Consider the following 26,343-nt stretch of genomic DNA (forward strand, 5'->3'; position numbering starts at 1 on the left):
GGCCTATGGGTATTGTTTATTCTAACTGAAAACATTTACATTTGCATTTACATTTATTAATTTAGCAAACACTTTTCTCCAAAGTATGTATATCTCAGAGAAAATATAATTTTTACATTACATTAGGAGAAAAAGATATGGCTGCAGACGTGATTCTTAAGTAAACCTAGTTTGTTTCTTTCCACTTGATGCACCGATGTTCATTGCTCAAGTAGGTGCATAAAATGCAGGATAGATGAATCCTGATCACCTTGCTACGTTCAAACATTTACACACAATGCCGGAGTAGCAGTTGTGTAAAGGCTTATCTAGGGATGAACATAAAGTTATGGTGCATGAACATTTACACCATACATGAGCTAGAGAGATCTTGGGCAAAGTGAGGCTGGAAAAGGTGAGTTTTCAGACCCTTCTTGAATGTAGACAGAGTTTCAGCAGTTCTGAGTGAGAGAGGAAGGTCATTCCACCACAAAGGAGCCAGAACCGAGAACCTTCACGCTTTACCTTTCGTGCTGCAGGACCACCAAGCAAGCAGACGAGCAAAGGGGTCTGGTTGGGGTGAAGCGGTTGATCAAGTCCTGTAAATAGCTGGGAGCAGTTCTATTGATGCATTTGTAGACAATAACCAGTGTCTTGAATTTGATTTGGGCAGCTATAGGAAGCCAGTGCAGAGAAATGAGTAGAGGAGATACATGGGAAGGCTTTGGCAAGTCAAACACAACTCAGCCAGCAGCGTTCTGTAACAGCTGCAGAGGTCTGATGGCATTACCAGGAAGGCCACACAGGAGAGAGTTGCAGTAGTCCAGACAGGAAGTCACCATGGTCTGGACAAGTAGTTGGACAGAGTCTGTTGTGAGGTAAGGACAGATCCTACAAATATTATGCAGGATGTATCTGCAGGACCGATTGTGGCTTCGATGTACTGAGAGAAAGACAGACTTGTGTCAATCGTTACTCCCAGATTCTTAGCCAAGAAAGTAGGTCAAATGAGTGAGTTGTCCGGTTTGATTAAAAGATCATGACAGGAAGACAGGCCAGCTGGGAGGTGTAGGATCTCTGTTTTGGTGAGGTTGAGTTGGAGGTGGTGATCATACATCCATGGAGAGATGTCTGACAGGCAGGCAGCAATGCGTGCGGAGATGTCTGATGCACCAGGTGGAAAGGAGAGGAAGACCTGGGTATTATCAGCATAGCAGTGGTATTTGAATCCATGGGAGGCTATGACTGGGCCGAGGGAGGAGGTGTAGATTGAGAAAAGAAGAGGACCCAATACCGAGCCCTGCGGGACACCGGTTGAGAGAGGCAGAGGAGAACGATGAGAGCTCCGCCAGACCACTTGATAGGATCTGTCAGATAGAAAACAGTGGGGATTTTAAAGGCTTTTTAAGGTCTGCATTGAAGGTGTGTGTAGTAACTGCCTTTGGCTGCCGCACTTAATTGACAATAAATTTTGTCTGAAAAATCCTGCACTGCTTTCTCCATAGAGCTATTCCATCTAAAGCCAAAAATTCCATTAACATTGTTTTGAGACAACACATTCACTTAGCTGTAAAACGTTTAATGACATGCCCCATGCTGGCATACTTATTCTCAAGCATTTTGAGAAAGGTTCCAGTTCCCAAATTCCCAAACAGCAGACATCACAACTCTTCATTTGTGACATTTTCATTAATTCTGGCAGAAACTGTAGACTTCGTGAGGGGAAACGTGTTTCTAGTGGCAAAGCCAAACAGCATATGAAGGAAAATGTTGCAAAGCAGTCTGAGTCCTTTAAACCGCACCAGAGGTTACAATGTAGTCCTCTGTGGACTAAATTACATTCATCACACTACTGCTACACTGCTGTACAGCGATTCCAACAATTCGCCACTAGATGGCACCAATTCCACCTCTTTTCCAAGACCATTTAAATCCTGTGTGCAATGCGCTCCTGCAGAGAGGCAAAAATATGAATTTCCTCATGGCAGCCATTATTCTCCCAGCATGCAGTTTGCTTATAAAAATTCATTCTCGTGTGAGTTTACACTTGGTTTGGCTGAAGAGACAATAGGAGCCATTACAGCGTATCTAGCACGACACGTTCCGTACAACCTTTACCTCACACTTTTCTCCAAGGCGACTTAAAGTATTTACCCGCTTGTGCAGCTGGAACTCTTTGTTTAGAGTAAGTGCCTTCCTCAAGGGTGCTAGAGCTGGAGGCTGGATTGAAATGTACAAACTCTGAACCACGACACTACCTTTTGCCTCTCCATGTACACCAATCAGCCAAAACATTAAAACCACTGAAAGGTGAAGTGAATAACATTGATTATCTTGTTACAATGGCACCTTTCAAGGAGTGGGATATATTAAGCAGCAAGTGAACAGTCAGTTCTTGAATTTGATGTGTTGGAAGCAGGAAAAATGGAGAAGCGGAAGCATATGAGCGACTTTGACAAGGGCCAAATTGTGGTGGCTAGACGACTGGGTCGGAGCATCTCCAAAACGGCAGGTCTTGTCGGGTGTTTCCAGTATGCAGTGGTTAGTACCTACCAAAAGTGGTCTAAGGAAGGACAACTGGTGAACCGATGACTGTCATGGGAGCCCAAGGCTCACTGATGCACGTGGGGAGCGAAGCCTAGTCCGTCTGGTCCGATTCCACAGAGGAGCTGCCGTAGCACAGATTGCCAAAAACCTTAATGCTGGCCGTGATAGAAAGGTGTCGGAACACACAGTGCATCGTAGCCTGCTGCGTATGGTGCTGCGTAGCCGCAGACCGGTCAGAGTGCCCATGCTGACCCCTGTCCTCCGCTGAAAGCGCCTACAATGGGCACGTGAGCATCAGAACCGGACCATGGAGCAATGGAAGAAGGTGGCCTGGTCTGATGAATCACATTTTCTTTCAGATCATGTGGACGGCCAGGTGTATGTGTTTTGTTTACCTGTGGAAGAGATGGCAGCAGGATGCACTATGGGAAGAAGGAAAGCTGGAAGAGGCAATGCGATGCTCTGGACAATGTTCTGATGGGAAACCTTGGGTCCTGGCATTCATGTGGATGTTAATTTGACACGTACCACCTACCTAAATATTGTTGCAGACCATGTACACCCCTTCTTGGCAACAGTATTCCCTGATGGCAGTGGCCTCTTTCAGCAGGATAATGCGACCTGCTATACTGCAAAAAATTGTTCAGGAATGGTTTGAGGAACATGACAAAGAGTTCAGGGTGTTAACTTGGCCTCCAAATTCCCCAGATCTCAATCCGATCGAGCATCTGTGGCATGTGCTGGAAAAACAAGTCCGATCCATGGAGGCCCCACCTCACTACTTACAGGACTTAAAGGATCTGCTGCTAATGTCTTGGTGCCAGATACCACAGGACACCTTCAGAGGTCTTGTGGAGTCCATGCCTCAATGGGTCAGAGCTGTTTTGGCGGCAGGAGGGGGACCTACACAATATTAGGGAGCTTTTTTTAATGTTTTGGCTGATCAGTGTAAGTTATATAGCACTTATATTGCCTTGCGCACATATCTTGAAACCTCCATCATCAGCAGTGTTGAAATTTCACAACCACCCAGGAAATTCAGTGTAAACTGAACCGAAGCACAATGTGAGCGTGATGACATAATATTGTGGTGTGCGGCGCACTGGGTTCAAATGGAGCGGAGAAGGTCATGGTGTGGTCACGGTTCATTATGAATGTTTACTAGAACACTGGCACACAGCGAGAGATATAGTCACGTATCAATGGAAATAATGGTCTCGGTCCGAGGACACCTTTTCTTCAAGGACCTGCACCTGAAGTGAGCCTTTCCAGCCCTTTTTAGGGTTTCCACACTGTCCAACAGGAACTCCGCCCTTTATAATCCCTGTCAGCCCCCATGGTGTTTGAACAACTAATTTGCATTTTTTCCACAATTCCCATTATCCACAACTACTTACAATGAACATCTGTTCCTGCTTGAATTTGACGCTCTTCAGTAAAGCAGGTCGTTACAATATGAGGGTTCATTTCTTCAGCTGAGTCTTGTTGTGGAGGTTGTTCTTAAGGCCACTTGTGCAGTCCCCTCTCAGCCAGGTAATGGATGTGTGGACTCTGCCATTGTTCTCACCTGTCCTCACCTTTATTACCTGATAGGTGGTGGAGGTTCCCAGGCAACAAGGAAAATAAAGCATAAGTCACTGACGGCAAAAAGGTCACTATGACCATTGATGGGTTATCAGTGTGCTGGAATACAACTGGAAAGATGCAGCAGCTGTGTAACAGATCACTGGTGGAAAATGGACTGGTAAAATGGACCAGGAGTTTAAGTCCATGGGCAATGACCAGAGTTTTGTATAAAATGACAGTATGACAGGTGTGACTTAGCTGGGCTTTCCTGAGTGCAAATCACAAATGGCTAATGTACTTTTCCTATCTCTGTGTCCACAAGAGCAAAATTATTGTCACATCAGATATTTGTCCCAGAAAAGGAGTAGAGATCCACTCAGATGTGAATGGAAATCTAAGCAATAGGAACACCATATCAGCAAAAGGGTTTTGTGCCTTTGCATTTATAGGGCAAAAGGGCATGTTCACCATGTCGCATGTCGGTTGCTGTTACGGTGACAGTAAGTTGGGGGGGGGGGGGGGGTGTGTGAGGAAAGTGAGGCTGTTCTTCAGAGCTTGTCAAGGCTTCAGAAGGTACGTTCTTCCTGTGTTGCTTCTGATGTGAACATAGAGACCTAAAGATGAACTGTGAAAAGATGAATCTGATATGCACGACTCTTGTGGTTTTCCCAGTGGGGCCATGCATGCTTGCCAGCAAAAAAGCCCCGACCAGAAAAACAATCTAAAAGTCTGTAGAAACAGGCGTAGTTCTACAGACAAGAGTACATTTTACAGTGCTGGAGAAATTGGTTTACTAAGACTGAAGTCAAGATGAATTTGGCTTATTAACTTCTATGGCCCCTATTAAATATGCAGGGCTGTGTTCTGAGCAATACATTCCAACAAACAGCCATTATTTTTTAGAATTATTTTTAGTTACTGTTTTATGGTCTTAGGCATATCTGGGTAACAAAAAGGTGACAATTTATTTGCATCTGGAACAGCATGACAAAAAAACTGCAGTGGATTGGCAGTCCTGTGACTGAACTGAGTTGTGGACATACTTTGTCCTGTAGACTGGATCTCAAAAGCTTCACATATTTCACAGCTGCAAAATTATCAAATGAAGACGGGATGTCCATTTGAGGGAAAACATTATCAAAATAAGCAAGGTTCACATTAATTCATTTAGCAGATGCTTTCCTCCAAAGCAACTTCCAGTGAACACTATGTAGTGTTATCAGCCCATACCTTATTCACCCAAGTTGACTTATAGTACTAGATAGACTAAATTCAAATTCAAATTCAAATTTTATTTGTCACATACACAACGATACACAGCACGACATGCAGTGAAATGCTTTATACAGCTGTCTGACATAGCAATCTAGAAAGACAAATAACAGGTACTAAAATCTAAAGGAAAAATATATACAATCTATTTATGCATATGTAAGACCAAAATATAATATATATATAATATATATAGAAAATATATAAATATCTAATTATAAAAATTAAATAAATATAATTATATCTAATATCAATATCTATATCTCTATATCTAATATCTAAATATCTAATTATAAAAATTTGTGCGGCATAAGATGTAGTGCAAAAAAAAAAAACTACTTACAATAAGTCGCTCATCCATATATGAGCACAACACACTTTGTGTTTATCGCTCGCACTATTGGTGATTTTTTTGAGTTACGCATCCACCCGAACAGCATATCTTTGAACTATAGTAAGGAACCTGAGAACACCCACGCAGAACATGCAAACTCCACACAGAGTGAGCAGGGACCAAATCCACATTCTCTTACACCACCCAGGCCCTGGTGAGACAGCAACGCTACTCAGTGCGCCACCATGACACCGATGACAACATGATTAACTATGCAGTTAGGTTGAATCCCCGCTGCCTTGCTGATTTCAGTTTCAGTATGTGCCTGATTTATTTTTTTTAAAAATTAAAATGTCCGCAGTGTGGTATAATATAGGTGTAGGTGTTTACACGTATAAGTTAATATAGCTGTTTGAATTTGGGGGTCAGTTAAATCTCTCCAGCAATATTTATGTCTAAATGCCATGTTTAACTGTCTGGAGAGATGGTGCAATATGGGGCCATAGTTCTTGCAGCTATATGGAGCGACATGAAGAATTATGCTGATCGCTCATACGCTCCACGTGTTGAATTACGGATGAGCCAACAATCAAATTCTACTGTTTATTACAGCTGAAAAGTTTAACTACGTGAGCTTTAGTGTGTTTTCAGACCCAAAATAACAACAATGAGTGTAGCACCATCGTGTGGTACCGAGGCAAGCAGCTAAACATTATTAACGGCCTTAAAAACCCTGTGGCGTAAACTACGGATTTGTATTTTTCATTTAAATACAAAATGCGAACGATGTGTTGCTGCATAACTACATTTATGTTCCTGAACACGTAAATGTGTATTTGGACTGATACTGCATGTGGCCTTTAATCCACTCTTCTCAGTTGATGTTGTGTTCTCAGTCGTGACACAACATTTACATTTACATGTATTAATTTAGCAGATGCTTTCCTCCAAAGCGACGTATATCTCATGGAAAGTGCAATGTTTGCATTACATTAACAGAAAGACAGACATAGATGCAGACGTGTGATTCTTAAGTGCAGTTTGTTTGTTTTTTTTTCCACCATATGAACCAATATTCATCACACGAGTAGCTGCATAAAACTTTAAATACAACATAAAGCAGAACGCAAAGGATGTGGTCACTGCAGGCCTGAGATTCCTGCTCCTCTCTTTGCTCCTTGCTTCGAGAAGAAAACAAGACTGCCTCCGTCTTAATACTCGCCTTCTTCTGTTTTCTCAATCGTACCATATGCTGCGGAATATTTCCTTCCAGATTTGATTTTCACACCATATCTAACGCATATAGGTACACTCACTACCCAGTGTCATTGTTTCTGGAAAAACGCAGGCCATGTAGAGTAGTGAGGGCTAAGGAAACGTACCCATTTTTACAGTCTTTCACATTTTCACAAACGTTTATCCAGTGCAGGATGGCGGTGGTCTGCAGTCTCTCCTGAACGTACAGGGCGTGAGATACGGTACGACCCCGGGCAGGACTCCACTACATCTCAAGGAAGTTTCTCTCTCTCTCTCTCTCTCACACACACACACACACACACACACACAAAGGACAATTTAGAGCCGGCGGTTACCCTGAAACACGTCTTTTGGACCGTGAGGGGAAACCCAGGTAAACGCAAAACATGAGGAGAACATGCAAACTACACACAGAATGAGCACATTATTCGAACCCATGCCTCAGGAGCTGCGAGGCACCAGCATCACCCACTACCCTGCCTATTTTTCACTCAGTTATACAATAATCATTGATAGTACTGCATATAAACTTGAATTACTGTCTTGCAAAGTATATTTAATCACCAATGTACGTTAAGGAAAAGAGCTCAGTAACAAGCATGTTATGGGAGTTTTATCAGGCCAGGATGAACCTTAAAAAGGTGTGTTGTTGTTTTACTCTTGAGGTAGAGAAAACGTGTGCCTTAACTCAATTTCTGACACGAAATAAAAAGTTATTCCGTGCTTGCTGTGAGAGGAGTATGCAGCCGCTCGCACAGCAATAGTACCATGATTCGGAGGACAAGTTTCTGGCCCCGCCGCGCGCTCGCGCCGACAAAGGAGTAGCAGGAGGGGGGGGGGAGCGCGAGCGCAGCAGAGCAGAGCACAGCCGCCATGCTGCACTGCACTGCGCGCACTTGTTAGCCGCGCTCCTTCACCAGCAGCGGCTCTGCGGAAACACGGCACGCGCCCCCGGGTAAGTCGCCTCTCAGTGAGGGGTCTGCGAGCACCTGGGACACATGGTCTCTGCTCTCGAGGCCTTCAAATTCGCTGCTCCTGTGCGCGCGCGCGTGTGCTCGACTTACTACTTGCACACAAGCCCGGGCTTTATTATTTATTATAGCCGTTATTATTAGTTAGTGACTGTGACCGTCACCTAGGAACAGGTTGTCGAGCCGCACAGCCACAGGTCGCTCGCGCCGAGCCCAGCGCCCTGGTTTAGACTGTCATTTATTATTTTGCTTAGCCAAATCCGCTTTTTACAGGCTTTTCCCCCACACAAAGTAATAATGTTATTAAGTTAACCCTGAGGAAGTGCAGTACAAGATGGAAACCGCGCTTGCAAATGTAACTAAGTGTAACCGCTGGCAGACAGAATGCAGACAAAACAGACTTTGCAGACTTTTTTTTTTTTTTTTTTCCCGTCACCGTGTGACTCGAGCGTTATGAACAGCGAGTGTGCAGCGTTAATAAATACGTGTAAATGTTTGCCATGTAATTTTTGTAATGTTGTTGGAGTCAGCTGTTGAGTTCTTTTAAATAAACGCAAGCACGTTGCGAAGCGTTTGAAAACCTTTACTTTTAAAATGCAGGTTAGTGCGGGAGAAAGGTGTGTGTGTACGTGAGAGAGACAGAGAGAGAGAGAGAGGAAGTCGCGCGCACACACTCTGCTGCCCTTGATGCCGCAGCAACACGTTTGATTTTTAGCAAAGTTGTGTGAGCAAATTTCTCATGGACTTGTTTGTGTTTGTGATTGTGCTCTGATGAAACTGTCAGCATTGGAAACGTGAAGTGTGTGCTCGTGCTCCCCAGTCTCAGTCACACACAGATCTCCCCAGAGTCCTTTCAATAAGTCATACTAGTCTTTGCCAAATGACTTGATATTGACCGTTGTGTCAAAATGCCACCTGTGACTGTACTGCACAGAAAAACGACACCGCTCTTGCCTTCTGGCCCAAAGTCGGTTGGCGGGACCGTAATTCAATACGTCTGAACGTCGTTTCTTTCTCCTTTTGGATTCTCGGTTTTGTTACATTGCTGGGGATGTCACGCTCGGCCTGTTGGCGTGCCGGTGGAAAGGACGTCATCTCCGCTGCGGTTCTGCATTATTTGCCAAAGGCCCTGTGCTTTGAAATGGAGCCTCAGGTTGGAACGGGACACCCGCAGCAGACAGCGAAGAAGTTGGGGGAAAAAAAAGTTATTCGCCGGCAGCGGTGTCGAGGTGTGCACGTTTCTGAAGCTTGGAGTGTCAGTCTGGGCATTGTCTACCAAGTCAAGGGCGAAGTCTGCACCGCCAACGCCGTGCTCCAGCAGGTATGCGGTACTCCTCGTACCGGGACCTCCGACGGGCACCGGGCAAGATTCCACGCAAGCTGTTTCGACATATGGAAACGTGTCCTTGGCTGAGCGTGTTTCGGATTAGTGTGTGGGACCAAAAATATGACCGGACGCCCACGGCGTGTTAGCCCTCATCCATTTATAGGAGATTTATGGATTTAGAACACACCTAGGAACTGAGTTGGTGTGAAGAAGGCGACCCTGGACCATGAAGAAGCAAACCTCCCTTATAATAAGGCTGGAATAGTGATTTTTTTTTTTTTTTTTTTTTTTTTTTTTGTCCCCCTTCTTCTTCTTCATGGCTTTGGCCAAGAGGTTTCTTAATGTCAGTGATCCTGGTGTGAGCTCGTTTGGTCTGCAGCTGTTTGCAAACTTCAGTCTTTACTGCTTTAATCCGTTCAGCTTTGTGGCTGTTAGGAATGCAACTTTAAAACACGTAGACATAGCTTTGGGAAGGCTAGTGAACTTCTGAAATTGTAGAAAATATAGAACTTATATCAAAAATGTTTATAATCATAAAGAACAGTTAATTATAATGTACACACACACACATTTTCTGAACCACGTGTCCCATACGGGGTCGCGGGGAACCGGAGCCTACCCGGCAACACAGGGCGAAAGGCCGGAGGGGGAGGGGACACACCCAGGACGGGACCCCAGTCCGTCGCAAGGCACCCCAAGCGGGACTCGAACCCCAGACCCACTGGAGAGCAGGACCCGATCCAACCCGCTGCGCCACCGTGCCACCGCGCCCCCTAATTATAATGTACTATCAGAAAATGAAGAAAAATTGATGAAGTAGCAGTGCTTCTTAGAAACGTACAACAATCCTTGCTGGTGGATGTAAACCCGTGACCACTCTCTCCTTAAGGGAAACCAACATTCTGAATTATTAACGCTGCCATTATAAGCATCCGTGAGCCGCTGGTAATGTGCTGCACAGCTCTCTGAACGCCTCCTTTGTTGCGTAGGCAAATGTGGGGGAGTGTGACAACGAGTGACATTAATGTCGCCGGTTGTATTCCAACAGCACGGTGAACAAATTGTACAGTGTCGATTCCTGTAGCCTTCATGGAGATCAACACGATCGAGTGTTGGGATGCGCTGCTGCAGACAGAAAAGTGGACCGAACGAGTGGGGAATCCGAACGTATTCCTCATTTCCAGCCTCTGCAGGCCATGACCTCAAGATGGAGAAGTCTTTCCTCGTCTCTCTCACAACTGCTGTCTTAGGAATGTTTTGACATAATTGCCAGCAGGTGGAAATATTAGCAGTGTGTACCCTACATGTATTATTTGTAAGGCATACTTTCCTGAGAATGCACTGCTTTGTTGAGCTGCTAGACTTCCTGCGATCAGCGGTTACCTGTTCAGATATTAACCGCATGGGTCTATTTATTTATGCAGACTCGTTGCTCCTCAGGTGTGTGTCAGTGCTGCTTCTCGGTAAATAAGGGCTCTGTGTCCTGCGTGCGTGGTGTGAAAATGAGCCGCAACGTTTCTTACCGAACGACGGCTGCTTCTCGGTTCGCAGACGTGTGGGATGACGCGTTCTGTCTTGGCTTGACAGCTGAGGCTTCATTGGAAGAACTGCACTCATTGTGGAACTTCTGGGCAACAAAATGCTTTTTTTCCCCATTTTTTTTTTTTTTGTTGACATCCTCTTGTTCTGGCTGTGCTGTGTGTACAATGTAAGTTGCTTTAAGCTTGCAGGACATTAATTATTGTAAGAAAAGTGAAATGTTGATATCTTGCTTTTCAAATAAGGGACACCGCCGTGGATACATGATGGTAATTTTTAGTTCATTTATGCAAAGAGTTGTCCAATTAATGACACGACTGAAGTAGCTGGTGGGAAATTCGGGCAGGTTGATTGTACCCAGTTTCCAGATGGATGCGCCCACAGTAGCAGGGGGGTTGCCGTGCGCTTCTGATCGCGCTCATGTCGTAGTCATCGTCATCATAGCGTGCCGATTAATCCTAAATGCAAGTGGGTCAGTCCCAGTGTTAAGTCACTGAACTCATTTAACTGTCGTCTGACAAAGGTCAAGTGAAGCGTTCAACAATTTGTAGTGATCTGAAGTACTGCACTGTTCAAATTAAAAGACAAAGCGGCAGCAACAACCTTTAATTGTAAACCCATTTAAAGGCTTCTTGGTGTGAAGGCTCTCATTTGGGACGTGCTGCTATTTTCCCATTAGATTTTGCAGTGGAACGTAAAATAGTAACCCGAAAATGTAACTTGGTAATCTTAATGAATTTTATTGCTAATCAAAAGTGCAGTCGGTGTGACAAATATGATTTGAGCAAGAGTGACAGGTTAAAGTTGCGTAAGCGAAATGTTAGTTGTTTACTATAAACAGTGGTATAGATCTGTAGCCCGTACGCAATCCAGAACCCCTGGAAATGTCCAAACGCCGTGCGTCAGCTCCCTGTCGCTGCTCATTGATCCAGAACGATTGGCAAGAAAAAAAGAGCTTATTATTTTAAATTGAACCCATTTTTAAGTAGCCTACACCCAGTGCAACAGAGGGTGAAATTTGTGAATAACAAACATGGGAAGAGATGGATATGGAAGGGGAAGAAAAAAGCAGTGTCACGACTGAAAGCAGTTAAGGACAACATTAGTATTACCGATGGGGCAAAGAAAAATAAAATGACAAATGTATTTGATTTGCTACTAGAGACTGTTAAAAAGTGCAAAAGGCACAGTACACCTAATATGATGTTCCTAATTTTTTTAAGTTGCCGTTGCACGTTTGTGAATTCTGAAATGCAGCAGCACCGCGGTGCTCCAAGACTGTGAACGCTTTTTGGGTTCAGGGGCCCGTCCCAAGCTTGTGTTCAGCTTTTATTATCCTGGTATCTGGTTTTGAGGTTGGTGACCACACCCTTAACTCTGCCCCACACCTTACAATTTCCCTCGGCATGCTGGGATTGGCGTTCCCCCGATGGGCGGCCCTCGCCACTGCTGGAATGGCTGCCGTTCTTGTCTCTGGAAGGCGGCAGCGGGGATCCTCCTGCGCCCCTCCTCCTTCCTTCTAGTGGCTGCTGGAGCACATTGATGGAAGGGAGACCACGACCTCGCCGCTCCTTGCTGTGCGTCGGTCAGTCGCCTGGACGCCCATCTCCTCACTGTAAGCCAAGATCCAGCTAGAGGCTTTGGTGCCTGGCGCAGGGTCTCTTGGACACAAGTGCCAAGCCTCTCCTCTGTTTCCTCTGCCTCCCTCTTCTCCACACACAGCCCGATTTTAATAATTCAGTGTGTGGCTCAGGGCACCAGAGGGGCAACGTCAGGGAAGAGGCTGGCTTCACTGCAGGCTGCTTCGCCTTTGTTATCGCTGGTGCACCTTTGTTGGTGGCACCGGTCACTGAAGTGGAGCTGCAGAAAACGATACGAGGGCTGGATGAACCGAAAGAGCCGCTGGGAGGTGCCGTGACGCACGGTAAGGCCGTTGTCCGTTTCGGCGTGGGGAGGACTGTCGGCGAGGGGGCCGTGCAAACATGTCCATATCTGCTGTCTTATTCAGATGGAGGGTTGTGATCTGGAGGCTAGTTCTCAGTTGGCTACAGGTTCGAATACCTGCTACCTACCACCCTGTTCCTTTTCTGACAGGGGTGTGGTGCGTTCTAGGTTTGCCGTAGCTCTGAACTCTGAACTGCCATTGACCTCCGCCTTTTTTCACTGTCTTCTCCTCTAGGCTAGAGAAATAAAGACAGAATTGGGGCCCTCAGAAAGACATTTAATTGAGGTGTTGGTATGGCTTGGTGCACAACATGATCATAACATCTCAACTGAGCAGCATTTGTTTGTATAGTGTGTTTCTTTTTCAGTATTTCTTTTAAATTATAACAGGTATGTTACCCATGATAAAGGGCAGTGACATGTCGTCCTCTTTAAAGATGTTTTGATTTTGCGGTCTGTTCTGACAGGGACCTGCAGCAACCTGTGTTTAAACACACCCTTTTTTATTGTTTGGCAGTGTGGTGCGCTCCTGTTGGCACCGTCTTGTCTTTCCACAAAAACCTTTCTTGTGGTCCGGTTACGATGGAGAACGGTTACGATCCAAGTGCTTCGTGTTAAAGTTTCTCATTGTCGAGGAAGCACGGCAAATGATTTTTTTTTCTTAGGTGGTTATCAAGTAGAAAAATGTTACCATGCCAGATGTTTGTTTGGCTATTGTCATGTGAGGTGATAAAGGAAAATTTGAAGTTAGTTTTTTTTTTTTTAAAAAAAAAAAAATTTATGTAGCAATGGATTGTTTTGTGCTGCTGTTTAGTCTTTTTGATATACAGCTGCTCTGATTGCATGTCAGACTATTAATTTAACTGGTAAATAATTCGTGAAAGCAAATGGGTGTAAAAATGCTATAGCCCATTTGACTTCTATCTATCTATCTAATTTTTTTTTTTTGTTGTCTGTCCTCAGAGGAAGTTTGGTGCAAATCTTAGAACCAGTACCAGTTTTTAATAAAACAATTTCACTACCAGTTTAGGGCTATTGTGTTTCTGATTCTCAGTGTTTTCCCTGCATGGTTTATATGTCTAATGGCAGCATGATTCTCTGAAAGTAGCATATTAGTTAGAATGGTTACCAGAAAATCACATTGTAATGATTCTGTCCATGGGCAGGTATGAAAAACATTTATGATTTTTTTTTTTTTTTTGCAAAATCAAAGTTGAATTTAAAATTCTTAAAAAAAAAAAAAATTCATTTCATCTAACATTTTGGATTGGCACCTTTAATATTCATTATCTATGGAGTGGCATGATTTCAAAGAAAACTGTGAAGTGGATGTATGGAGTTCAGTAAAAACTGTCTATTAAAACAACTATTATTGCGTTTTGCAAAAGCTATTTTGTGTGTAGAAATTGTGCTGCTCCATGTAAGATTGCGTTGACTTTTCTTTTTTGTGTTTGGTAATTTTGGTTGTGTATTTAGGTCGTACTGATTTGTCATTTCTGAATTTTTCCACGTTTTTTTTTTGTTTCGCTAAGTCAAACACAGCGCTGCTGATGTAATCTTAGGGCTGCCATACACGAAAGTTCACAGAGCAGACAAGTTTGGTGTTGGCGGTGTAGGCTTTGTGGTTTATTCAGATGAGCTGAGAAACTTTCGTGCTTGTCATTTCGTAAGTTCTGTGGACTTCTGTGCATCAAGTGATTCCTTTACACTGAAGCACAGAAAAGGTATTCCCCATGGAAAAATTATTTACCGTGTTGCAGTATTTATTTTTCTCCATGCGCTCACTCCATGTAGAATTTTTAGAGTGAAATTCATTTTGTCCATGATGTTTTTTGCATATAATCTTTTAGAGGTAACATTTCAGATGTAACTTCAGGGTAATACTATGTTCCCATTCACAGTGTTTGGTTGGAACACTGATATTTACTGCACGGATTCTGCTGATTTTTGTCAGTTATTCCAAATCATCGTCTTCCCCCACGTGAGGCTTATTAAGATTATCGGCGTGTGTTTGTATTTATGCGCTCTGTTTGTCTGCAGCATGGGGTTCTTATACAGCTTCTCAAATGTCCAGAAACCACAGAAGTGTGCTGATGCTTCTCTGGTTAACTGGCTGTTTCTTCAAGCTAGAACAGACCTGTGTACTGGGAGGAAAGAGGAGACTCTTCGCAGCAGCTCACGAGGACCTTTCTCTACGCTCTCTACACAAAGGTTAATGGCCGAATCCCCGTAGACCTTGGACTGTTCCACAAGCTTTCGGCCAATATCTCACCAGCTGGAATCTGCCAGCGGATGGACGAAGCTATGATACCGCATCCCTTTTGTATCTGGAATGTTGAGAACCTGAATTCTCAGCCAGCCTTGTGGAATGGTTCATGGCGGGGGGTCTCCGCAGCAGTGATGTGGTGTCCTTTTGTGTCTAAAGGCCTTATGGCTGTAGCAGTCTGGCGACGATGCTTGACAGCCCGGGGCTCTCCGGCTGCCAGGGGTGCCGTGTGTGCCGAAGGTGAGGACACGACGTCTGCTAGGACCACGTTGACCCTGCGGCAGTCGTTCAGTGGTGCGTTGGCAGGATGCTTTGGATGTTTACGCACCATTGTAACAAGGAGCGGCATCGTGCATTATGCACTGTTCTTACTGATGCCATTGTGTGAGAGCAGTTTGTAGGATGGACTCTGCAGCGTGTGACACAATGGACCATGATGGGAGTGGTTGCATAGAGCGTGCTCCATTGGGTGCCTGTTTGAGCAGTTGATTGTGGTGAAGATTGCGTGTCATGTTCTCATCTCCATCACCCAGTGATGTGTGAATGCCAAGAGCCCCAGTCGCTCCGCATCAGCTGAACCTGTCCGGTCAGCCGTTCCGACCTTCAGGCCCCCCTCCCCCCACCCCCCACCGTTGGAGACCTCAGGCATTCTGAGGAAGCCCTGCAGGGGTGTGGCAGGAGGCGGGGGCCGCAGTGCAGCCGACAGGGCGTGTAATCGTCCATTGAGTAAACACAATGATGAGCTTGTCTGGGTCCTGCTGTCTGTACATTGCAGTTACCATAGATATGATTCACGGCTGCCTCGGCGAGGAAGGTGTCCTCTGAAGAATAGAGGATTACAGGAAGATGCTTCAGGCCTTAGGAAACAAAGGCCGTGGAGACAAGGACAATAGGGAAGCTTGTGTTGGAAAATAAGGCACTTGTTTGGTTTTCTTAATTGTGTCTGTAGGAGGCTACCTTGTCTGTTCTCTTTTTGACCTGGTCGAAAGACTCTTCTCCATGGATGGTGGACTGCAGATTGCTCTTTGGATTGTACTGCAGTTCATTTCCATGTGAATATCAGCTGAGGTTAAAAACAAAAGAGCTTTTCATGAGGTGCAGTGCTCCGGTTATTGGAAGCATGTCAGGAGGTGAGCTCATTTTTTTTTTTTTTTCCCCTCCCTCCCCCCCCCCCCCCCCCCTTCTCGTCTCTGGGCCTGTGCCACTACGCTTCTGTCCATGTGGCACGTGGGCCTGCTCTGCCAACCCTTCTGTGTGTGTGAGTCACACACACAAGGCTCTGTGATCCCAATCCATCAGCAGATGGCATGTTGAGGGGATGTACAGTCCTGACAATTGTAAGCGCTCAGTGTCTGTAGACACTAAATATTTCAGCTGTTCTTTTTGTGACAATAAGAAATGTGAATGGTGGGACAAGGATGCAGACGAAGAGAAAGAATGTCTGTTAGGGGGCTTGCTTGGTTTGATTGATTTTACTGCCTGCCTTTTCGGGAACTCTTGCCTGCAGGGACAGCTTGTCTCTCCCTAGCCATAGCCAGGGCCTTTAGGTCACCTGGTTCTCAGTGCCCACAATGACCTTATTCCCTGGGGTACTGGATTTAAACCAAAAGCTCTTCAATTTCATGAAATAAACACATCCATGCGCTCGAAAATGGTCGGCCACTTAAGCCTGCCCGCACAACTTAAGATGATGTTCTTGTAGACATTGAGGAGGGCTGACTGGTAACATCAGAGTCTTAATGGCTTCCTTTGAGTTTTGCTTGCTTGTCACTCTCAGCTTGAGCTGTACACTGTCTCTTTAAAAAAGAGATGGGAATATTCGTAAAGCGGTTGTGGCTTTTCACAGAGGAAGTGATGGTGTTCTTCACATTGTGGTTCTTGCTGTGTGAGGAGTTGTAAGGCTCTAATGGATGTTCTACTGTGTGTAATAGAGAAGAATCTTCAGCACACCCAAGACACCAGCATGCCACGGGGTGCCTTCACGTTGAGCCTGATGCTGCTCCTGACACTTGGTTCCTCGGACCAGAGCCCAGCCACTGTTCCCCGCACTTCATGGAAACGCCAAGGTAAAGTGTCACCTTGTTCCAATAATGTGTTGTGGGATCTTGTTTTATCTGTGTTAAATGAGCTGGATCTGGCAAAGCATTGTTTTTTTGTGCTGTTAAATGCTGATAAACTGAAACATAGATTACTGGCGGGGAGAGATGGCTCTTCCAGGCAGTATCATCCTGTTCTGGATTGCAGAATTTACGTTGTTTTGGAATTAGGCAAAAATATAATTACAAAAGCATTGCCAACAGTGAAATGCCTCTTACGCAAGCTTAAAACTTCCTTTTTTCACTAGCAGTAGTGACCATTGAAGAAGGGAAGTCAATGAATTTGTTGTCATAATGTGGTGAAATAATTTGAATTATGACTTTTCTGAAGAAGCATATGCCATATGGATGAAATGATTTAAAAAAAATTCAATTATACTAAGCAATGCTATATCCCAGTTGTTTAATGCATTTAGTTGCACTAAAAGTACGATTTGTGTTTCATACAATGTTCTGCTATTATGTCAGCCAATCCATCCATTCGTTTTCTGATCTGCTTATCCCGATGAGGGTCAGATCCTGGAGTCTTAGTAATAAAACTGCGTTAGCTTTCTGTTGAATTTCATATCCGGGACTGTTAATGCAAGTGTGCATGGTTCAGTTTCAGCTGTTGTTTTAACATCCGAAATTCAATATCTGTGATGTCTAACAGTTAGCTTTTGGGTCCACTTAGTGTTCACAGCATTAGCTGTTGTTAAGGCCTAATAAAGAAAGATTCTTCAATAACTAGAAGTCCTAACATGCTTGTGTGATTGCAAATCGCTACGTTTTCCCATCTGTTTATTTATTTCATATCCGTTAACAACAGAACAGAATAGCACTGAGTCACAGCAACATAGAAACAGACATGGTACACTGAGATATTCCAAATAATTCATGCACATAATGCAGTACAAGGGCAAAAGGTTACAGTAACTCACAAGGGTGATCAGGTAGCCCTGTCTCAAGCACAACTATGAAGCTATTAAATATCAAACTATCAGTTATCAAGTATCTGAATTGGTTTTCTTTTCATCACTGCTTCACTGGAGGGGGATGGGGAAATGCACATGGTCTAACATCTGAGCCTGAGTCTTTTATTTGCTTGGAAGTCACGTCTTTCAGAATGAACTGGATGACTTGTAACTGTTTGTCTTCTCATTTGTGTACTTGACTGTTTAATAAATTCAAGCTCCTTGCATGAATTATCTGAAAATCCAGTTTCCTTTGACTTGAATCAGTAGTCTTTTGATCACTTGTCTACTTCCTTAAATGTTTCTGCACTTTGGTTTTTTTGAGTAACAGATGTCAACTTGTATGAATTTTCTGAGCCGGGGATCTTCAACTATACGACCTTACTGCTTCACGAGCAACGGGAAGTGTTGTACGTTGGTGCGAGGGAGGCCATCTTTGAGCTGAGCCTGAGAAACATCTCAGTCAAGAACCATAAGGTACAATCCGTTTTCTTTTAAGAAGGTTAATTAAATACCTGAAGATTTACCAGTGCTCTGTGATTTTTTTTTTTTTTTTTTTTTTTTTTTTTTTTTTTTTTTTTTTTACTGCATTTGTCTTCCTTTTTAATGTTGGTTCTTTGATATTTCAGGTAGTATGGAAAGTTCCAGATGTAGCTACAGAGGTATGCACTTCGAAAGGAAAATCTAAAGAGGTACGCTTGGAATATCCATAATAGTAAATGATACTAAACTGCTGTGTATAACATTTAGCTATAACTTTTGAGGTAATCTGTATGTTTCACACATCACATTGTGACTGCAGAATGTTCATAATTGTCAGCCCTCTTCTGAGTGGATGTTTTTGTTTCATAGACAGACTGCCTGAACTACATCCGGGTTCTGGAACTGAGCGACAGCCATCTCTACGTCTGTGGGACGCACGCCTTTCAGCCTCTGTGTGACCACCTGGTGAGCAGATATCCCTCCAGAGCCAGCAACCCTATGTGTGTGGTAGCATATGGCCCAGCTTCAGCCTGACCAGCCAGGGTTGTCTGCCTCTTTGTGCCTTCAGTCTCTTGCGGATTTTAAGCTGGAGGGGCGCCAGGAGGATGGTAGAGGAAAGTGCTCCTTTGACCCTATGCAGAGTTTCACCGCAGTCATGGTGGGTAAGTGAATTTCTTAGGACAACCGTGCAAAATGTGTTTCTGGGTGTAGTCGTCAGCCTGAAACCCACTGATACGGCTTTCTTGAGGATATATAACATGACTGTATTATCAGCATGTAAGCCTCACTTGTGAAGGAAGAGCAAAAAAAAAAAAAAAGCACATGCTGCAAAATGAAATTTAGCATTAAAACTGAGAGTTGCACTAAAGATGGGTTTGAACTGTTAAAAAAACTGATACTGTATCTGCAGAAACAGACATTAACAGACAGTATCTAGCAAAGCACTGCTGAGCATCATGAACATTATATTGCCCACAATCCAGTCTTATCGGCGTGTCACACAGCTGGCTCTCATCTTTCTGATCTGTGAGAGTGCTTTGAAGAGCCAGCTGTTGGGAGGAAACTGACAAGGGAGGGAGCACAGATATGGCATAGCCCATCGGTGCAACTAGTAACTAGCCACTTCTCTAGTCTTTTCTGTTGCTAGTTCAGCTTTATGGTATATATGCAGTGGCTGGTAGCGTAGCTGAAAGAGCCGTTGCCTTGTAACTGAAGGACTCAGATCAAAATCCTGCTCCTGGTGTAGTAACCTTGGCCAAGGTACGTATGCTTAATTGCTCCAGTTAAAATTACCCAGCTGTGTAAATGGTTAAATAATTGTGAGTAGCGTAGAATGAAAATGCGATACTGTAAGTGGCCTTGGACAAAGTGTCAGTTAAATAATGGTTAATAATGATAAGCAGCAGTTTCCTTAGAATCCCTTATCTGCTGCATGGTAGTGGTTGTGCAGCTCAGTTCTCTTCATTGGATGTAAATTATATAAACAATATTTTTTTTACAAATGCTTTGCAATAAAATAAGTTTATTTCAAAATCAATAAATGTTCCATTAACGTAAGTAGTCTTGGGTTGTAGTCGTGTCCAGCATGTGCAGTTGCTATTTGACAGGTGTTTGACATTCTGGGCTAAAGAATCATAAATGAAATTGAACCTTGTTTCCCAGATGGAGATTTGTACTCTGGAACGGCATACAACTTCCTGGGAAGTGAGCCTATTATATCAAGGAACGGTGCCACGCAGAGCCCGCTAAGGACCGAATACTCAACGTCCTGGCTAAACGGTAAGAGGCCACCATTTCTCGGCCGTGTAACGTCACCTATTCATGGGTTTGGAAAGGGGAAAAGGAAGATAACAGCTCTGTGATGACTGCAACAATGGTGTGATTGGTATCTGAACATAACTGAACCAACCAGAAGGCTCAGATAACTGAGAACAGAGCCTTTGTACAGGTGCCTGGTAAAATTCTTGAAGTCTGGAGAAGTGAACATTTGTAAAACGAGTATATAACTGCTGAAGTGTGTAAATCTGAAAATGTGTTGTAAATGATTGGTTAAAAAAGCTACTATCACCTTTGTCCATCCAGAGCCCAGCTTTGTATTTGCTGATGTGGTGAGGGAAAATGAGGGTGGTGATGAAGATGACAAGATCTACTTCTTCTTCACTGAGGCATCTATGGAGTACGACTTCTTTAGCAAGCTGCTAATCCCGAGGGTTGCGCGGGTCTGCAAGGTCAGTCTTCATTTGGTGGACCGGAGAAGCCAACATGATGCTAGTCCTTCCTGTGACTCATTCTATATGCAGAATTAATCTGACCAAAGCATTCAAAAACATCATGCATGTTTAAGGAGGCAAACGGTAGTGGTTTCTGTCATCTGTCTCAATGCTTTTCAGTAGAAAATGCAACTGTAACTCCAGGCAACCGACTGTTGCGTGCTACTGTACGTTTGATCTTATCCTGGACTTGGCATCTGTAATGTTTCTAATGCATGAGGATGTGGAGAATGCTGTTTTGGCTTTGAAGACTTTAATCTGTATGAGATTATGATGTCAGTAACAGGGTGGGAGGTTTCGGTACAGGGACATTTTTTTTTTGTACATGCTAAGAGGATAACATTTGTTAATATCTAAAAACTCAAAAGGTCTGTTTTTGGTTGGTTCCCTACTTAGAAACTGAATTTGGTTTGAGAGTTTGTTCTTTACTCAAGGGTAGTAAGTCGAATGTGACATGGAGCAGGTCAATAGCTTCTTAATTCTGTATGCTGCCACCAGTGTAATGTGTGGTGGTTTTTTTAAAAAAAAAAAAAAGAAAGGACAAACTGACTCTGTGAGAATCACATGCTTGCATGTATATCTCTTCATCTGTTCTGAAATGCACTTTAGTTTGCTCTGAGTTCTGTGCCACTTGGAGAATAGGCTCTGCCAGCAGAATAAACGGAAATATAATGTAAATGTCAACAACCTGGACAGCTCTGCGAGAATGAAGCAGCAGCAGGGTTTTTCTGACAGGAACAGGGACTCTCTGTCTTCTTCCTCTCTTTATCTCTCTCTCCCCCTCAATTGAACATATCTTCAGAGGTAGGGGAGCCGACAGTCACCCCTGGTGAGCTGGGATGGCTCATCCATGCGCCAACACTTTCTGATTTCCCTGGCAGGGGTATTCACAGCATGTGAAAAAGACAGGACAGTGAAGAACTGTGCCACAGAGCTTGACAGGGGTGTTTGTGCTCAGCTGCAGCTCCACAATCCATTCTTTTGGAGACGGATGTATTGCGTTGGAGTGGGTGATGACAGAGGTGACACTTCACTGATTGGCTCAAAAGTGGTACATGTAGGAGGCAGAAAATCATCTGCAGCTTGTTCTGTTTCTTTGCTTCTTTTCTAACCCCCCTTGCACTCTTTCAAAAATCTTAACGGAGTGCTCGTTGTTTGCGATTGCTGTCTGTCAGTGCCTCCGGTGAAGCTTTGGTGGGCAATCTGAATCTGTATGCTATTTGTCATTTTCTGAAAAAATAAATACTAAATACTTCTCAGAAAGGGGCTGCGGTGGCGCAGTGGGTTGAACTGGGTCCTGCTCTCCAGTGGGTCTGGGGTTCAAGTCCCGCTTGGGGTACCTTGTGACGGACTGGCGTCCCGTCCTGGGTGTGTCCCCTCCCCCTCTGGCCTTACGCCCTGCGTTGCCGGGTAGGCTCCGGTTCCCCGTGACCCCGTATGGGACACGCGGTTCCGAAAATGTGTGTGTGTGTGAGTGTGTGTGTGTGTGCACTTCTCAGAAAAGTTTGTATCAGCAAAAAAATTAAAAAATTGGGGACCAACTATATTATATATACTATAACTATATATATCGTGCTATACAAAAATTGGCTGAAATCAAAGATTTTCAAAAAGATTTAAAAAGTTTTAATGTGTTGTCACTCAAAAACTTCAGCATTAAGAAATGTGCTGCGATTCATTTTCGTGAGTTGGCAAGAAGACATTTCCTGGGATATAGCAAGTAACCAAAAAGGTCTGTCAGTCATGCCTGTGATCACCATTCAGGGTGACCTTGGAGGAGAGAGGACACTGCAGAAGAAGTGGACCTCCTTTCTGAAGGCCAAACTGATGTGTTCTATGCCCGAGACCGACTTTGTCTTCAATGTGGTCCACGACGTGTTTATTCTGAAGACAACCAACTGGAGGGAATCGGTGATCTATGGGATCTTCACCTCGCAATGGTGAGTCTTGCGTTCCAGGGATCTGGATTATAGGTCATGCTGCAAGGGTGAAGTATTTTGTTGTTCGGTTTTCATGAGGATGACTGTTTCCTTGTTATCTAGGGACAATGTTAGGTCCTCAGCCGTGTGTGTCTACAGCATGTCTGCGGTAGAGGAGGTCTTTTCCAGGGGAAAGTACATGCAGAAGTCCACCGTGGCGCAATCCCACACAAAGTGGGTGAGGTACAATGGCATCCCTCCCAGCCCACGTCCCGGAGCGGTACGTCTTTCTGGCTGCTGTCAGAAACGGAGCACGTGGTGGTTTTCGTGTAGACAAGCTTATTTTTAGTGTGCATACATGGACGAGAGACAAAGGTTCACTGTGTTCTTAAACTTATCATGTGAGATGAAATGGTTTTAAAAGAGTACAAAGATTGCTTTTTCACTCAGTACTGCCTTTCCTTGCAGTGCATCAACAAAGACATTCGACAACAGAATATCACCAGCTCCCTCATGCTGCCGGATAAAACCCTTCAGTTTGTCAGAGACCACCCGCTGCTCGAGGACGCTGTCCGCCCCATGGATAATGGGCCCAGGTTTATCGCCAAGGATGTCCACTACACACAGATTGCTGTGGAGAGAGTCCCAGCTCTGGACGGGCAGTTGTATGATGTAATGTTCATGGGAACTGGTAAGGGACTTTTGGTTGAGCAGGCAGTTCAAAAATGAATGTACATCATTATTAATTAAAATCATTTTAAAAAGGACAAAGGTTTGAATTTTCATCCACTTACAGACTGTTTTCTTTTTTTTTAGACAAAGGAAACCTCCATAAGTCTGTTCTCTACCAGAAAGAAGTACACATAATAGAGGAGGTAGAACTCTTCCCTAACTCTGAATCTGTAAAGACGTTGGTCATGCCCTCTCATGGGGTAAGTGAAGTACCTGAGGGGTTGTCTGATTTTTAACACATTGCCCTGGTTCTGTGGGTTGAACTGTGTGTGTTGTGAAACTTGCAAAAAAAAAAACTTGCCATTACTATTAAAACAAAAGTGCAATGTGCATTTTATACAGTGTGATGTATTAGAATGGAAACTTTGTGCTAATTGTGTTTATGGCTCTGTTTTGGCTGTTGGTGAAACTTTGTACATTGTCTTGTTTTTGCATTTTGAGGTTTTCATTGTTTGGTTTGCATACGCCACATGCTTCTTCTTGATGCAGGCCCTGACTGTCTCCTTTCCAGTACAGCATGAGTCCTGGTTCTGAGCTGCCCCCCCAAACAAAAACACTGAGGCTGTGTCCCACCTTTCTCCTAGGCCCAATTCCTGTATGTGGGGTCCGACAGCAGGGCCGTTCAGTCCCCCACAGCCTTTTGTGAGAAATATCACATGTGCGAGGACTGCTTGCTGGCACGCGACCCTTACTGTGCATGGGACCGTGGTGCTGGTGCATGTGTCAACATCCTGCAGGAAGATCGCTCACGAGGGTAATGTGGTCAGAGCGATTTGTCATGACAGCAAAATGATTCATTTCCACTTCTGAACAAGTTTGTTCTTATTTGTAGAAGGTACATGATCATGTGTTCAGAGGTCCTTCACACATACCTTGAGGTTTGAGAGTTTGGTTATAACTACAGTAACTTTCTTGTAATTGTTTTTTTTTCTCCAGACACTTGATACAGAATCTACAGGGCAATGCAGACGAATGTCCTACAGGTATGTAGTGAAAGCAGTGCTCTCCTGGAGAGCTGAAAAAGTACATAAGTACATGAAGGAGTTACCAGGGGTAAACAATGAGACCTGGTGAATTCTTGATGGACTTGTAGAGTTTTCTTCCCATCCTGCAGGGCAGAACCAGTCCACTAAAGCATACCAGCAACTGTGGGTGAAGCCAGGGGGTGCCGTCAAGCTTCCATGCCAAGTGGAGTCCAATGTGGCCCAGGTTGTGTGGACGGTCAATGGGAGTGTACTGCAGGAGAGGTCTCCACCGTATCAACGTATAGCAGAGGGTCTCCTTGTCTATGGTGCGGGCCCTGAGGACCAAGGCTACTACAAGTGCTGGGCAGTGGAGGAAGCAGACCATAGGAACTTCACCTGGTTGCTCCAGAGCTTTGAGTTGGCCCTGGCCAAAGACCACCTGTACCCCACCACTGAAGATCCCAGTGTTTTTACTGTAGTGGACGTTGGCTTCACTGCCAGGCCAGTCCCCACATTTGAGATGCCTGAGCCCACCAGGCTTGTTTTGACTTCTTCTGTGTCGCGCCCTCCGGGGGACCAGGAATCACGGGACAAGGAGCTCGTGCCCCCACAGTACTTGGAGTCAGACAGAGGGATGACCCTGCTGCTGACCTTCACTCTCCTTTTTTTACTCCTGTTTTTAGTCACTGTGAGCTACAACTGCTACATGCAGTACCTGCCTGGCCCCTGTCTGCGGGCGAGGGCTTCTCTGCTGGGGGCCAAGAAGCCACCCCAGTCGGAGTACCGCTCCTGTGAAGCAGGCCTGGTGGATAATGTGACTGATCAGCACCAAGGTCTCCCTAAAGGTCCCAACGGAGTTCAGAAGGTTGGGAGGGACGGAGAAGGTATGTCAGGTGTTGTGCAAGAAGGCAGCGGTGCCCCTTCCCCAGGTGTGGTGTGTCAGAGCCCTCACTCAGAGAAGCCCTTTGACATTGACTCTGAAGGTCAGCCCATTGAGTACGCAGATGCAGATGTCGAGGCGCCTTGACCATCTTTCTCCATATCTTCTGCGTTAAATGTACCTGTGGAAAAGAAATATCTGCCATAGACGCTGATACGTCTTGTGCTCCAGTTCACGTTTTTTGTTGCATATGCGCCTTTGTACACATGTATTATTGTGGACTTGCTGGGAATTCTCACTCTTCCACCTGTGACTCTTATACTGTATGGAGTTTTTTCTTCTTCCAAACTTTTTTTAACTCACAAAGTGGAAGTATAATTTATCAAATTGATAAGTTAGCAGGAGAGATTCCAAATTTTGAGTATGTTACTCTCTTTTTTTTGCTAAATATGATAGTTTTGAATAATGTGAAACTCCTGTAGACTGTATCTATCTTTTACAGAGGCGGAGCATCTGTCCTTTACATTTCCTCAGGGAAGGAGGTCTCTGCCTCCTGTTTTACTGTCTAGTGCTGTTAGCTTTCACAGGCACTGCATGTAAGTGCTGTAAGATGCCCTACTGATGTAGATTGTTTTAGGTTGGCTCATTGTGGGGGGGACCAAGGCAAGGTATATTTCATAAGAAGAAAATAAAATGTTCCAAGGAAGATGGAGTATAATTCTGGGTTGAGCCATGTGACGGTAATGTCTGTTTTTGTTTGTCTGTGCTTTTTTGGAACGTTCCTGAAATTCATTGGTCTGTGAATAAACAGAATTGTGAGACTAATTCCTGGTTGTCCTGATGGATCTGAAATTGAGTGATTTACTAGAGCTGCTCCATGCTGAATGGGAATTGGTAATAACCTGAGAAGCAAGTGAAATGAACCATCAGAGGACTTTTTATCAAAATGCTTACTTATACCAGGAAGGTGGAAATCTTTCTCAATGACTTGTGGAGTAGTTAGTGGTTGTTTGAATATTTTTTCAAACTCTTGCAATAATTAA

The 26,343-nt window shown here is 44.3% G+C and overlaps 1 protein-coding gene across 5 annotated transcripts; it reads left to right on the forward strand.

The window, feature by feature from the left end:
- The first annotated feature begins 7,802 nt into the window (after positions 1-7,802).
- On the forward strand, positions 7,803-26,228 carry LOC108929515 (semaphorin-4D-like). Of its 5 annotated transcripts, XM_018744094.2 has the most exons (16): positions 12,359-12,407; positions 12,515-12,716; positions 16,934-17,068; positions 18,383-18,528; positions 18,681-18,743; positions 18,904-18,999; positions 19,103-19,196; positions 20,197-20,313; positions 20,617-20,762; positions 22,569-22,744; positions 22,847-23,003; positions 23,192-23,414; positions 23,540-23,655; positions 24,040-24,209; positions 24,392-24,438; positions 24,570-26,228. In XM_018744094.2, exons 3-16 carry the CDS (start codon positions 16,966-16,968, stop codon positions 25,445-25,447), a joined length of 2,532 nt encoding a protein of 843 aa, XP_018599610.1. In that variant the 5' UTR covers positions 12,359-12,407; positions 12,515-12,716; positions 16,934-16,965; the 3' UTR covers positions 25,448-26,228. The 5 variants fall into 5 exon arrangements, with proteins under 5 accessions (XP_018599607.1, XP_018599608.1, XP_018599610.1 ...); XM_018744091.2 differs by lacking the exons at positions 12,359-12,407; positions 12,515-12,716 and adding an exon at positions 7,803-7,910 and having other exon boundaries at positions 24,570-26,226; XM_018744092.2 differs by lacking the exons at positions 12,359-12,407; positions 12,515-12,716 and adding an exon at positions 7,928-9,247 and having other exon boundaries at positions 24,570-26,226.
- Positions 26,229-26,343: the final 115 nt, after the last annotated feature.

Source organism: Scleropages formosus, chromosome 12, assembly GCF_900964775.1.
Source record: "Scleropages formosus chromosome 12, fSclFor1.1, whole genome shotgun sequence".
NCBI lineage: Eukaryota > Metazoa > Chordata > Actinopteri > Osteoglossiformes > Osteoglossidae > Scleropages > Scleropages formosus.

Coding starts and splice junctions, on each gene's coding strand:
- LOC108929515 (XM_018744090.2), top strand. CDS start 16,006: ATGGTGGACTGCAGATTGCTCTTTGGATTGTACTGCAGTTCATTTCCA. Junction 19,000..19,102: donor AGCCTCTGTGTGACCACCTG/GTGAGCAGATAT, acceptor TTGTGCCTTCAG/TCTCTTGCGGATTTTAAGCT. Junction 23,656..24,039: donor TGGTCATGCCCTCTCATGGG/GTAAGTGAAGTA, acceptor CCTTTCTCCTAG/GCCCAATTCCTGTATGTGGG.